This window comes from Chiloscyllium punctatum, chromosome 9 (genome assembly GCF_047496795.1).
Source record: "Chiloscyllium punctatum isolate Juve2018m chromosome 9, sChiPun1.3, whole genome shotgun sequence".
Lineage (NCBI taxonomy): Eukaryota > Metazoa > Chordata > Chondrichthyes > Orectolobiformes > Hemiscylliidae > Chiloscyllium > Chiloscyllium punctatum.
Genome location: NC_092747.1, coordinates 47,102,563 through 47,118,071, shown reverse-complemented (window position 1 = coordinate 47,118,071; position 15,509 = coordinate 47,102,563). Strand labels below are relative to the sequence as shown.

The window sequence follows — 15,509 nt, the reverse complement described above, 5'->3', positions numbered from 1 at the left end:
TTCCCCTTCCCCACCTTACCCCAGTTCCAACCTGCCAGTTTAGCACCATCCTCATGTCCTGCCCTACCTGCCAATCTTCGTTCCACCTATCTGTTCTGCCCTCCTCTCCGACCTATCACCTTCATCCCTACCTCCACCCACCTATTGCACTCTTAGCTACCTTCTCTTCAGCCCCATCCCCCTCCCATTTATCTCTCCACCTTGGTGGCTCCCTGCCTCATTCCTGATGCAGAGCTTTTGCCTGAAATGTTGATTTCCTGTTCCCGGGATGCTACCTGACCTGCTGTGATTTTCCAGCACCATTCTAACCTTGACTCTGATCTCCAGCATCTACGGACCTCAATTTCGCCTATTATTTGACCTGGCTGAGTTTCTTAAGCAATTTTTGATTTTTGCTTGTTCCATTATTTGACTGTTTGTTTGGTCGGTGTTTGCAGTATGATGATTCAACCATTTATCCATCCTTGCCAGCGTCTTTTTTCATGATGTCCCTATATTGGATTGATCCGGTTGCAGAAAAGACGAGTTGACATTACATCCGGGACAAGGGAGAATTCCCTGAATTACCAGCAGAGGATGAAGGCATTTTTGTGATTTTGTTTCACAAAGTAATGTCTGATATTAAAAAAATTATCTGCCTCAACCGCGACGAAAAGTAGTCAAGGTAAGACATCACAATTTTAAGTTTGCTGGCCGTCTTGAGAGCTAAATATAAGATGGCACAGAGAGAACTATTAATTGTGATATTCAGTATCCGCCCTGATTTTGTGGCTACTTGATCGACATGCAAAAAAAAGTCGAGTGAAAATCTAAAAATTTTTTAGGCAAATTCCTCTGTCTCATAATTTTAAAAAGACTGTATCTACAAAAGGACTTGTTTCCGATAGGGTACATAAACTGTTTATTGTGCTGATGTAAGGCTTCCATCTCTCTATCTTCCGGTAAATTGTTTTTATTCAGTCTTGGAAAATAGGCGTTGCTGGCAAAGTGCGCACTTATTATTCGTACCGAATTGCTACTTTCCTGAATCGCTCCAGTCTGCACTGAAAGGGGGCGGCAGAAACCTGGAAGCTACCTGTAGTTTTGATAAAAAAATCACACAACACCAGGTCATAGTCCTGGTTTATTTGGAAGCACTAGCTTTTGGGGCGCTGTTCCTTCATCAGGTGGTTGTGGGGTATAAGGTCCTAAGAGACAGAATGTATAGCAAAAGTTTACAGTGTGATGCACCTGAAATTATATATTGAAACATACCTGGATTGTTTGTCAAGTCTCTCATCTTTCAGAGAGGCCATGTTGGTTTCAGTTCTTTCATATGTAAACCCAGAACTTTTTTTGAAGTTACTTTTTCTCAAGTGAATTTTAATAACCAGTCCCATGTCAGCTCAGATAATGCATTGAAGGTGTGAGGTGCCCAGTGTAAAGCTGTCTGTGCCCCAATGTTTAGACTGATTCTCTTATGATGCCTACATATGGGTTCCCCGTTATCTACCCACCTAGCATGCAAACAACACAAGACAGACAGTATTGGAATAGAGAATACAACTTAATAAGTGGAGTTACAGTAAGAAATGAATCAGAATTACTATGCAATGATGTGATTTCACAGAATATGGTTGATTAAAATTGCTGAGTTACTGGTGTAGATTGTCCCGTGAAATTATAATGTGGCTATAATGGAGATGTGGCTCAAAGAAGTACTGAACTGGACATAAAGTACTTCTGGTACCAGCTGTTCAAAAAGGGTACGGTAAAAAAATGGTTGTCAATGTTGGTTGAGGAGAACATTGTAGTGCTACAGAAAAAAACATACCTCAGATGGTTTGAGGATAGAACGACTTTGGCTAGAACTAAGGAACAAAAAAGGCTGTAACTACATTGAGCTTCTACTGCGTGGAAGCAAGCCATTTGATCCATCGAGTCCATACCAATCCTCTGAAGAGCATCCCACCCATATTCCTTTAACCCTGCATTTCCCTTGGCTAGTCCACCCAGCCTGCACATCCTTGGACACAATAGGCAATTTAGCATGGCCAATCCATTGTAACCTGCACATCTTTGGATTGTGGGAGGAAACCAGAGCACTCTGAAGAAACCCAAACAGACTCAGGAACACTTCACACATAGTCACCCTAGGCTGGAATCGAACCCGTGTTTCTGGTGCTGTGAGGCAGCAGTGCTAACCACTGAGCCAATGGTGAATGCCAATCTCCATATTCATAACAAAGTTTGCATTGTTTCAATTTATGTTGTAATTATATACTCCTGCCAGTAGTGGTGCTCAGTTATAGAAACAGTAAAGAAGTGATATTTTATGAAGAGCATAAGTGAAATGTCTCAGGAAAGGCTCAATGAACACTATTGTTAACGTTTTGTTACATGACTTTAAACTTGGAATGTAGTTGGGTTATGGGGAAAAGCTGGAAAGTGGAGTTGAGTGTTGTCACGTCAGCCATGATCTTATTGAATGGAGAAGCAGACTGGGTAGGTTGAGTGCTCTAGTTCTGCGTCTTATGGTCTTCTAGTTCAAAATAGTGACACCTTTTTATTATTGAACACTTGTGTATTTGAAAAGCAAACAAAAGCTTATAGTGACTCATATAAGATCATGAATCATCAGAGACATTGACTTTTGAAGTCCTATTTGGAGCCACGATTTACCTATAAAATGAAGCTGAGGACCTGTGCCTTGAACAATACCTTTATCTGGTGTTGATATGTAGCAAAGCTTATGGTGAGGTGCCCAGGATAGTGAATACAACAACATCTTGTCTTAGTTAACTTATTAAAAGTTATGCTTCCATACCATCATGCTTCCAAATTTGAATAAATTTCCTGGATAGTTTAAAACATATCAGGGATTAAATTGGAGTAAATGTTAAGAATGCAATAAAAAGTTGCATTTTAAACTTTGTTCTATCTCCTGTGAACAAATTGTACCAAAAGCTTATTTATGAAATAATTTGTGCAATATTACTACCTACTGTAATAATTGATAATTTTAGAATAATACTTTATAGAGTTACAGTTTTTTTTTAAAAGATGTTAGTTACTGTTTGATATAAAATAATTCCAAAAAAATTGAATTGTTTGGGCAGGTATACCATGGCCATATTTACTGACTGTGTGGTGGTTCTGAATGTGAAGGAGTTGCCAGTAAAAGAGAGGAATAAGTTGAATACTGCTATCAAGAACAATGATGGAATAATAGCTTATGTGGTCAATCAACAGGTAAGATTTAAGCACTGGCATATATGCTAATCTAGCATAGAGGCTGTTGTGGTGCAGTGGTAATTTCCCTTCCTCTGAGCCTGGAGGCCTGATTCAAGTCTCACCTGTTCCAGAGGTGTGTAGTAACATCTTTGAACAAATTGTTTAGAAATATCTTTAAAATGTGTTATGCACTTAATGTCAGATAATTCTTTCTTGTCTGTCCTTTTGGAGTAATTGATGCAAAGTTACTATTTCACTCAATTGGTTAATTGAAATCCCAAAGCAAGACGTGTTCTGTTCATCAAGCAGTATGGTAACCTATAATTTGTAATTGCAGCAGTGTTGAAATAGGACTTGTGGGTGCATGATGTTTAGTCACAATACAAACTAGTAGTTATAATTTAGGAACGGAATGTTCATTTCTGCAGCAATTAAATTGTGCCATGGTCAGTGTTATGAGCCATGACTAAGATCAGAACTAGTAACTTTTTAGTGGCAGAAGAACTAGTACCTCAGAGGACATCAGCTGCATACAAGCAAAAAATTATTTAGTAAGACTACTTCTGTTTCCTTTAAGGAAGATGTAGTGATTGGAACCAGGTTGACCTCGTTAGACTATGAGGTCATTGGCCCAGGTTGAAAGAACAACTTCTTTCAATCAGGAAAGCCCTGGCTGATCTATATAACCAGGAGATTTCTTTGTCTTTAGGGAAGATATTTGTATTTTTTTGGGTTTCTTTATTGGTTTTGTTTGTTTTTTCCTTAAAAACATATAACTGGGAAATTCGATTAGTTCAGGCAACTGACTCCAAGCTGACGTATGGTGTACAAGTATATTAAGGGTGACTTGGTGACGGGATACCGGCCTTGGTGCAAGGCAACAGGAAACCTCCACCTATTCCCCCACCCCCCCAGAATTGTGGCTCATTGTTCATTGACACTGAAAATGGAAGACTGTTATGCGTAACTGCCAGAAAAGGTACAGGATCAGGAAGAAAAGAACAGCACTGTGAACAACCTGCTGTTGGGCAAACCACCACTACAAATGTGTAACAAAGAGACAATAGCTTGAGGAAACCCACTTCATTTACAAGAAATAATCTGACACCAAGTAACCCACTTCATAACTTCCCAAAGCCTGTTCACCATTTACAGTGCTCAAATCAGGAGCATTATGGAACACTGCCCTCTTGCCTGGATGAATACAGCTCCAAAAGCAAGAAGGTTAACACCATGATAAAGCAACCAATTTACTTGGTACCACATTCTCAAACATTCACTTCTTCCAGCACCAACACATAACAGTAGCAGTGTGTATCATCTACAGGATGCCCAATAGAAATTCTCCCAAGATTCTTTTAATCCTATGAGCACAGTCCTCTAAGTGGCAAAGGGAGCAGTTAAATGGAAACTCCATTACCTGCAAGTTCCCCTCAAAACCACTTAACATCCTGACTTGAAAATATATCACCGTTCTTTCTCTGTCACTGACTCAAAATTCTGGATGTCCTTCTTAAACAACACTGTGTCTATCTACGCCAAATTGATTGCAGTGAATCAAGAATTTAACTCGCCACCACTGACTCAGGATGGGCAGTAAATGCAGACCCAATCAATAAAGCCCAAATCCCTGAATGGATAAAAATATATCTTTGGGACTTTTGGGGTGAATGATTTGGCACACAATGTCTAGTTCAACACCATTCCACAAGAAAACTGGACTATGTACCCCTAGGATGGTGGAAGTTTTAGGGGCAGCAACATACGTGTGCATGTTAGTCCTTGTACATGCAGTGGAGCCTGGTTTCCAATTATTTCAGCAATCCTTGCTATTGGATAAAGGATCTTTGCCAGGAGGCAGTCAGTCTGCATTGGCCTCCCCATGTTTAAAAGAATTTGCGCCCAGTGAAATTTGGGACCTAGAACATCAGGGCCCTCAATGGTGACCCAAATAAAAACAGTCTTGAATATCATAGCCCAGGAACTACAGCATGATAATATTGACATCATTACCATAAATGACACATGTCAGAGACTGTCTTTTAGAAGGATAGGTCTGAGGATTAATGTCGAGTCCAAGGGGTTGGTTTCGCAGATTAAAGAAAAAACTAGTTGGCTGCCTCACTGAGTTCCTCATATGGGAGAAGCATACGCCTTATGAGGCTGTTCTGAATGCAGAAACAATACACCATCTGTATGGCAACTTGCAACTCTAGATCAGAGGAAATTCTATTCTGGCCATGATCAAACATTGTCACATGTCCAAGAGGGAGACAAGCTGATTCTCATTTATTACTTCAATGCCAGAGTTTGGAGGGACACAAACCTTTAAAAAAGCATTATTGGTAAGGAAGATGTAGGGAAGAGTCCTTGTCCTGATGAAATGTCTCGTCGTAACAAACACAGTACTTCATAAGAGAGAAAAATATAAGATCTCATGGCTACACTCTCATTCTGAATATTGACATGTACTTGGTTTCGCTATTGTCTGAACAAGGGACTGGAAAGATGTTCACATGACCACATGACAGGAGCAAGCAACCACTGGACCAGCCACTGCCTAATCCAGTCTTCATTCTTCATTAGTTTGGCCAGAAATGTCAGCAGCAGTAGAAACACTGTCTCTAGAAACAGAATGTTGACAAATTTTAAACATTCTGTAAAGAAAGCCCGCAGTACCTAACAACAATAAATGAGGACTACAGAATGTGCAGATCACCTGGTCAGTCCTTCAATCTATCATGAAGAGTACCCGCAAAGAGAGTCTCGATCTCTCTACGAGGAAACTGGCTTGGAAAGCATGACCTGGATCTCCAAGATGTATCAACTTTGTAAGTACAAGGCTGCCCTGGATACCAAAACCTGACCGAATGAAAACAGGTCCACAAAAAAAAAGTCGAGATCCAACAGAAAATGTTAAACAACAGATGATTGTGAAAAGAATTTTGGAAATTGAGCAAGTCACTGACAGCCAAGTAGATTCTTTCGCATAGTCAAGTCTGTCCATAGCCCAAACTTCCAAACGACTACTTCACTGAGAGCTAGGAATAGTGTAGTGGTGCTCATCTAGCATAACTGCAGCTGACATGAGCCCATCTGACAGCTGAGAATCAATACGTCTGCCATTGTAGATGAAGTCCTCACCAAAAACTAAAATATGACAGAGAAGTGCTCTTGGCATGAATGTATGGCTCCAATCTCCCTCATCTGGAAGGAGGAGAGCTTACCAATGAATCTCTAAGATGCTGCAATTGTGATTACCTTTTAAGAAAGGAAATAAAACCGATTGCAGTAATTACAGAGGGGCCTTCATGCTGAATACTAGTCAACAATCACGGTAATCCTCAATCATATGAGATTTAAATCAATCATTTTTTTACTTTGAGCCTGCACATGTCTTGACCTGAGAATCCTTGAGATAGCAGAAGATTTTCAACCATTTCCAAGTGATCAGGTCAAAACTAACAAAGTCCATTCAAAGAGAAGCCAGTCAGAGAACCCATGCCCCAGCTTGTACCTTCCCTGCAGGTTCTCCAGTGAATGGACACGATTCCTATTAGCGCAACAGAATTCCAACTGCCATTTTAGGTTGCTGACCATTCTTCAGAACTAGATATAATTTTACTCCTGCATATGTATACATAAAAATATGTTCCAATTTCCATCATATGTGCAATGCATTTTAACTGTGACAGTATTCTCTCATTTCCCCAATTACAACCCTCCACAATCCTTGGTGAAATTGTCACATCAAATCAAACCAAGTGGAGAAAATGTATAATCGAATATTTAATAGATAGCAACTTATCTTGTTACTGAAATATTCTTGAAACCTTTGATAGTTTAATATACAAGTCATGATCATTTTCAAGTGAAATTGCTTCTGAAAACAGTCTTTTTCTTTAAATTTACAGTGTACTCACGTTATCACTTCAGACCTCAATTCCTTGAGTTCTTGCAGGCTGAAAGCCATTCAGAAATATAATATTCCTGTTGTAAATCTGGATTATGTGCCTAGCTGCATTAAAGAAGGTAAACTTTTGGATGTCAGCTGCTACAAACCAAGTGAACCAATATCTCATACAAATGATAGTGATGGTAGGTACACTGAAAACTGGGCTATAAGTATGACTGTCCATATATGCATTAAACTGGTAAAATTAATAATAAATTGTGGGGCACAGTTGCAACCTGATTCAAATACAAGTTCTTTCTTTATGAATATAAAAGTACATGAGCAAATACAGACATTTTTATTCTGAAAATTTACATCAACAGCAACAGAGGTGCAACTGAACTTGGAAATTCCACATGAGGAGATGCAAGATGATGCAGAAAGCTTTCGGTATGTTAGTTTTATAAAAATTATTTTATAAAATGTGGACACTGTTTAATGGACCAGCATTTATTGTCTTTTTTGCCTAATGTCCCTAATTACCATTGGGATGGTGGTGGCGAGCTGCCTTCTTGAACCACTGCAGTCCATGAGCTGCAGGTGTACCTGCAATGCTATCAGGGAGGTCAAAGATTTTGACCCATTGACTGTGAATTTAATATTGATACAGTTTTCACATCAGGATCGTGTGGTTTGAATGGGTACTTAAAGTTGTGGTTTTCTCATATCTGCTGCCTTCTCAATGGTAGAAGTAGCAGGTTGGAAGATGCTGTCAAAGGAGTCTTGGTGAGTTGTTGCAGTGCATCTTGCATATAGCAAAGAAAGATGCCACTGGACATTGGTGTTGAAGGAATGACTACTTCAGCTAGTGGATGGGGTATCAAATCAAGCAAGCTGTCTTGTCCTAGATGTTGGGGTCAAGATTAGAGTGGTGCCGGAAAAGCACAGCAGGTCAGGCAGCATCCGAGGAGCAGGAAAATCGACATTTCGGGCAGGAGCCCTTCATCATGGATCCATGATGAAGGGCTCCTGCCCGAAATGTCGATTTTCCTGCTCCACGGATGCTGCCTGACCTGCTGTTTTTCTAGCACCACTCTAATCTTGACTCTGATCTCCAGCAACTGCAGTCCTCACTTTTGCCTTGTCCTAGATGTTGTTGAGTTCCTTAAGCATTGTTGAGTTCACTTATCAAGGTAGGTGGAACGCTTTCCATTACATTCCTGACTTGTGTTTTATAAATGAGAGATAGGGAGACAGCAGTTGAATTATTTGCCATAAAATTCATACCCTCAAATCTCTAAAAATTTTGATAACCGAATTCCTCTTTGAAACTCTGCACCACAAGTCTGGTTGTGCCCCCATAAGGGGGCACTTTTCTCTGCATGTTCATATGTCTGGATAGGCTGTCCCCTATCTGGTACCTCAGTGTATTCTCCAAATTCTTGCCAGCTCTCCAACTCTTTTTGTTTGGCAACCTTTATCTACTTGTAATTTGTTTGTAGGTCCTAAAACCTCTTCATCATAAGGGTTTCTATTTCTCATGGTATTCCCAACCTGTTCCATTGCCATCAATTTTGTACAAAGAATGATCTTTACTCGCTCTTTTAACTTGTTTGGGACTACCAGATCTCCCCCGTCTTATGATCAGAACTATTTTCATAATTTTATGATCTTTTCCTAGTACTATGTTTGCTTCAAAATCCGCTTTCATAATTGATGCTGCTTTTTTTTTGTCCTTCTACATCTTTTCTCTCATTTTGCTAATCCCTGCCTGTTCAATTTCACCATCTTCTCTTTCCAAACATACACCTCTTCCCACCCTACATCCTGCAAAAATGCCATCCCGTATTCCCAATTCGTCCACCTCCACCGTATCTGCTCCCAGGAAGACCAGTTCCACTACAGAACACACCAGATGGCCTCCTTCTTTAAAGATCGCAGTTTCCCTTCCCACGTGGTTAAAGATGCCCTCCAACGCATCTCATCCATATCCCGCACCCCCGCCCTGAAACCCCACCCCTCCAACTGTAACAAGGACAGAACCCGTCTGGTCCTCACCACCCTACCAACCTTCGCATTAACTGCATCATCTGCCGACATTTCCGCCACCTCCAAACGGACCCCACCACCAGGGATATATTTCCCTCCCCACCCCTTTCCACTTTCCGCAAAGACCATTCCCTCCGTGACTACCTGGTCAGGTACATGCCCCCCAACAACCCACCCTCCCATTCTGGCACCCTCCCCTGCCACCGCCGGAATTACAAAACCTGCGCCCACACCTCCTCCCTCACCTCCATGCAAGGCCCCAAAGGAGCCTTCCACATCCATCAAAGTTTCACCTGCACATCCACCAATGTCATTTATTGTATCCGTCACTCCCAATGCGGTCTCCTCTACATTGGGGAGACTGGATGCCTCCTCGCAGAGCACTTCAGGGAACATCTCCGGGACACCCACACCAATCAACCCCTCTGCCTCGTGGCTCAACATTTCAATTCCCCCTCCCACTCTGCCGAGGGCATGCAGGTCCTGGGCCTTCTCCACTGCCGCTCCCTCACCACTCAATGCCTGGAGGAAGAATGCCTCATCTTCCGCCTCGGAACACTTCAACCCCAGGGTATCAATATGGACTTCACCAGTTTCCTCATTTCCCCTCCCCTCCCCTTACCCCAGTTCCATCCTTCCAGCTCAGTACTGTCCTCCTGACCTGTCGTACCTTCCCACCTATCCGTTCCATCCTCCTGTCTGATCTATCACCTCCATCCCCACACCATTCACCTATTGTACTCTTTGCTACCTTCCCCTACCCTTCTCTTTGACCTAGCACCTCCATCCCCACCCCCATTCACCTATTGTACTCCTTGCTCCCTTCTCCCCCCCCCCCACCCCTCCACCTATCTCTCCACCGTGGAAGCTCTCTGCTTGTATTCCTGATGAAGGGCTTTTGCCTGAAACGTCGACTTTCCTGCTTCTCGGACGCTGCCTGACCTGTGCTTTTCAGCACCACTCTAAGATGGTTTCCAGCATCTGCAGTCCTCCGTTTTGCGTAGTTTTAAAAAAAACTTTGTTTTTCCATTTAAAGCCATTTATTGCATAATGTTATTACAAGTCATTCCTAACCCACATGTTTGCCATACCTGGACATTCTAGAGTTCACTCTTCTTTTACAGTTCCCAAGTTTCAATCATCTGTTGCAATTGCCAAAGGTATCTTATTCCTCATTTGTCCTGGTTATGATTCTCCTTTACATATCAATGTTTTTGCTCTGTTGCTGGGTGATCTCACATTGCAGCTCCATTCTTAATGTTATTGCTGAATGTCCATTTGAGCCTGAAGTCCAAAGGAAATAAATGTTTTCCAGGATTTGTTTTTAATGGCTTCTGATATTTTGTTTCAAAAGTGTGTTTCATTCTGAAAATCTAATTCCAGTTAATTCTACAATCCAATCCATTTTTGACATCTTAAAATAGTCAAATAATGTAAAGGCAAGCACTGAATTAGGAATGAGTTGAAAAGTATGGCGCTGGAACAGCACAGTCAGTCAGCCAGCATCCAAGGCGGAGGACATTTCAGGCATAAGCCCTTCATCAGGAATTGGGGGTGTTCTCTCCACCTCCACCTCCAAATCCAAGCCACCTGACGCCTGGGGGGAGAACACCTTACCTTCCACCTTTTTGGACCCTCCAATCACATGGCATCAACGTCGACTACACAGGTTTCCTCATCTTCCTTCTTTCTCCCTCCCCCCTCCCCCCCACTCCATCCCAGATCCAACCCTCCAACTTGGCACTTCCCTCTGGAACTGTGCTACCTGTCTATCTTCCTTCCTACCTATCTGTTCCACCCTTCCCTCTAACCTATCATCATTAACCCCAACCTGCATCTACCTATTGCCTTTCCAGCTACCTGATCCCCACCTGCACCCCCCCCCCCCCCCCCCCCCACCCCCCCATTCCTGATGAAGGGCTTATACCAGAAGCATTGATTCTCCTGTTCCTCAGATGCTGCCTGACCTGCTGTGCTTTTCCAGTGCCACACTTCTCGGCTCTCATCATCAACATCTGCAGTCCTCACTTTCTCCTAGTCACTGAACTAGGAATGTCCAAATACACCAAATGCAAGATTTTTAAAATTCTTCTAGAGAATTTCTATCTTGCTTTCTAGATTTAACAATGTCTGACCATGCCTAATATACATTTTAATAGGTTATTTTCTTATAAACTTTATGCATAAATTTTAATAAAATTTCCAAACCTTCCTCCATATACAGTTGTTAAACCTCCGTCTCTCTGATACTTTATTCCTGATCTTGCTTTTTGTAAAAAGCAACAGTGCCATGTCTTGCTTCTTTCTTAAGAGTCATACAATCATACACCTGGAAACAGACCCTTCGGTCCAACTCGTCCATGCTGACCAGGTCATGTCTCATGTCCAGACATCCACTTGATTTTTCCATTGAATATAAAGTTCAGCTTCACAGACATCAGTAGGAAGTCATATCCTGATACTTTACACTTGCTTTCAGTCATTCTTCTTCTTCAGCATAACTCCAGACACAATCTTATGACCGTAAAGAACTTTCAGTTTCCAATACAGGGGAACCTCGATTATCTGAACAAGATGGGTGGGCACTATTTCGTTCGGATAATTGATTATTTGGTTAATCGATTTTAAATGCCTTTCCTCTGGGGCTCAGAGTTTTCTGAAGTCTGCTTCCTATTCAGGAGACTGCAGCAGCACACAGCATGGTAGACCCCCCCCAAACGTCTTCCAACATTACCCCTGCACCCAGAACCACTTTCAACCCTGCCCCAAACCCCCTCCAATACTGCCCCCGCACCCCCAACCCCATCCAACATCACCCCAACCCCGTCCAGTACTGCCCCCGTCTCAACCCTGTCCAACCCCAACCTGTTTCAACACCGCCCTCTGCCCAACACCACCCCCCACCTGTCCGCCCCCGCCCCCTCTTTGGGGCAGCTGGACTGTATACCAACAACAAGACTGCTGCTGCTACTGCCACCTTTGTGGGGTAAGTCTCTAAATAGCACACATACACACAGCCACAGCCACACACACAAGTTTTTACTGCACCTTTTTGACAGATTCCACATTTCCACTGAGATTATCTGGGGGAGCGGGGTGCGGTGTGGGGGGGTGGGGGGGGGGGGGGAGGTGAAGTTAGATTACACCCCTGTTTAGAACTCCAGGGAAAGTGTGGGAGAGAGAGCACGGGAGGTCAGTCATTTGGACACGGTGCCTGTTTAATCACTATTAGAAACACGTCTTTGATGTAACGTTTCTATCGGGACCTTAAGATCTCCTTTGGATAATCTGATTTTCGGATAATTGGTATTCGGATAATCGAGGTTCCTCTGTGTAATCACTTTTAGGCAACCCTTCTACTGTCAATTTCAAGCCAGTTGATGCAATAGAGACACCTTTTCTTGGTGCATGGAGATTATTATCTATCTGCTTACAGCTGCTTCACTGCTTTTCTTTTAATAGTCAGTTTTAAATTCTGTTTATATTAATTAAATAGCTGCCATGGTAGGATTGGAACAATTGGTCTAGACCTCTGGATTACTAGGCTAGTGATATTACCACGGTATCACCACCTCCCCAAAGCAGTTCGGCTAAATAGATTAGATATTTTGAATTAACTTATTCGGTGATGCTATGACACACCTCTGAGCAGCAGGGATTTGAACATAGGCCTCCTGGCTCAAGGATGTTGGTTCCCTACCATTGCACCACAGGATCTAATCCTTCTCCCTTTATGAGGAGAATATTTTGTAACAAACCTGTTCAGTGATGTTATTACACCACTCTGGAGCAGGTGGAACTTGAACCCAGGTCTCCTGGCTCAGATATATGGACACTGCCACTGTGGCACAAAAGTCTCTCCTTCTCTGTTTTTAATTTTTTTTTCTTTTTTATGTCCAGAAGTGCTCTTACACACCACTGAATGTTTTTTCCCTCTTCACCAAGTCACCCATATGTTTGTTTATTTAACCTATTTTTATATTTAACCACTTCAGAGATGTTATTTCAAGTATCTGGAGCGCATTGGACTGGAACCTGGGCCTCTCGGTTCAGTGATAGGATCGCTACCACTGCATCATAAAATAGTCCCAACCCTTGGGTACTTTTTCATCTATTTACCACCATCAGTAAACCATTGTGTTTTTCAATTGATTAATTCACATGCAAATATAAACTTGTTAAGGGCAATGCAGACAACCAAAGTTGAGTGAGCGGTAAGGAAGAAGTGGAGATTATATCGAATTGGATTTTGGAAGGGGTCCTTCCTTGTTTCTATCTACCAAGTCAGTCATTAAGCAGTTAATCCAAATTACTTGCTAACTGCTTGTTAGTATACTAAATCTTTAATTATTGAATTTTGGAAATAGTCATAGTTTTCATTCCACACAAGTACCAAACAATGAGCCACTGTCAGCTCAAGCCTAAATGTTGTCTGTGTCTTGCTACATATATATATAACTGCTTCAGAATCAAAAGAGTCATAAATGCTACTGAACACTGTGTAATCATCAGCAAACATTCTCACTTCCAATCTTATGTTGGTGGAAAGGTCATCGTGGAAGTAGCTGAAGATGGTTAGATCAAGATGTTACTAAGAAGAGTTGCTGCAGTATCCCCTCCATGGTACTGATTGACCTGCACCAACTGTAAACATCTTTGTTTTGACTTCAATCAGTAGTGTTTTCCCCTTTTATTCACATTAGCTTCACCTTTCTAGGGCTGTTTAATGCCACACTTGATCAGATGCTGTCTTAATGTCAAGGGCAATCACTCACACATATTCTATCAATACTACTACGTAGTATTATTTACCAAAGTTGAGAATATCATTGTGATAACCCTAATTTTAAATTATTTATTTCATCTTTCACTCCTCTTTTTTTTATGTCTGTATGGTACACCATTCCTATCATCCTACACCAGATGATATGCTGTTAAGTTTACACCAGTCTTTGTTAGTGTTAGTGAAGGTTATCTCAGTACAAAGGGATCTTGATCAGTTGGACCAATGGGCTGAGGAACGACAAATGGAATTTAATTTAGATAAATGTCAAGTGTTGCATTTTAGCAAGCCAAACAAGAGCAGGACTTACACAGTTAATGGTAGGGACCTGGCGAGTGATGTCGAACAGAGAGATGTAGGGGTTAAGGTATATAGTTTCATGAAGATTGTGTCACAGGTAGGTAGGGTGATAAAAAGGTGTTTGGCATGCTTGCCTTCATTGCTCAGACCATTGAGTATAGGAGTTGAGATGTCATGTTGCAGTGGTATAAGATGTTGGTAAGGCTGCTTTTGGAGTACTATATACAGTTCTGGTCACTCTGCTATAGGAAGGATAATAGTAAATTAGAAAAGATGCAGAGAAGATTTATCAGGATGTTATTGGGACTGGACAGTTTGAGTTTAAGGAGAGCCTGGATAGGCTGAGACTTGTTTCATTGAAGTATAGGAGGTTGGGTGGTGACCTTTATAGATGTTTATAAAATCATCAGGGAATAGATATGATGAATGACAAAGGTCTCTTCCCTAGAGTAGGGGAGCTCAAAACTAGAGCGCATAATTTTAAGGTGAGAGGAGAATGATTTAAAAGGGACCTAAAGGGCAACTTTTTCATACAGAGTGGTTTGTATATGAAATTAACTGGTCGAGGAAGTGATACATGTAGCTAGAGATACAACATTTAAAACACATTTGGAGAGGAACATGAACATAAATAGGAAAGATTTAGAGAGATAGAGGCCAAATGTAGGCAAGTAGGACTAGTTTAGTTTTGGAGTTCTAGTTGGCATGGATGAGTTGCACTGATGGGTCTGTTTCTGTGCTGTATGACTCTATAATTAGCCTCAAAGTTATGCCAAGAACTTTCTGCTTCCTTGTAGAGATTCAAAATGTTTTCCAAAGATTTAACAGATAAAATCTTTAATTCACTTTTGGGGAACTGTTAGTATGAGTCTGCATGAAATTGCACTGTCCTTTTGTGTTGGTACTCTAATCTACTATATCACCGTGTTTTTCAGCATAAACATTAATTTCAGTAATTTTTCACAAATTAACCAATAAATATACTCCATCGATCACCTTTTGTTTTTGTTCTTTTCTCCACAGGTTTATTTCCACACATGACAGCAACATTCCTCCTTTTCCACAGGAATTTGAGGTGGCAAAGTATTCCATAATGGAAAAGGTTTGCAGTTAATTAATTCATTTTAGTTGATTTCTTTTCATCTGTTTTTTTTTTATGGTTTTGTTTTCAGTGAGCGATGGACAATTATATGTAGATATTATTTACTTTACACACCATAAAGCAACAAAGCTACTGTGTATTTTAGAATCTTCTGAAAAACATTGAGC

General features: G+C 41.4%; 1 protein-coding gene across 5 annotated transcripts in view; it reads left to right on the top strand.

Annotated features, from left to right (window-relative positions):
- Positions 1–211: 211 nt before the first annotated feature.
- parp4 (poly (ADP-ribose) polymerase family, member 4) overlaps positions 212–15,509 on the top strand; it is a 124,840-nt gene continuing 109,542 nt past the window's right edge. For 4 of the 5 annotated variants that reach the window (XR_011961509.1, XM_072577433.1, XM_072577431.1 and 1 more), the window contains exons 1-5: positions 213–664; positions 3,099–3,231; positions 7,128–7,311; positions 7,492–7,558; positions 15,264–15,342. Coding sequence is in view for 4 of the 5 variants with exons in the window: in XM_072577433.1 (XP_072433534.1) it covers positions 3,106–3,231; positions 7,128–7,311; positions 7,492–7,558; positions 15,264–15,342 (456 nt within the window). In the remaining variant the exon portion in view is untranslated. Of the gene's footprint in view, positions 665–3,098; positions 3,232–7,127; positions 7,312–7,491; positions 7,559–15,263; positions 15,343–15,509 lie in introns of all 5 variants that reach the window. The other variant, XM_072577435.1, reaches the window with a different exon arrangement.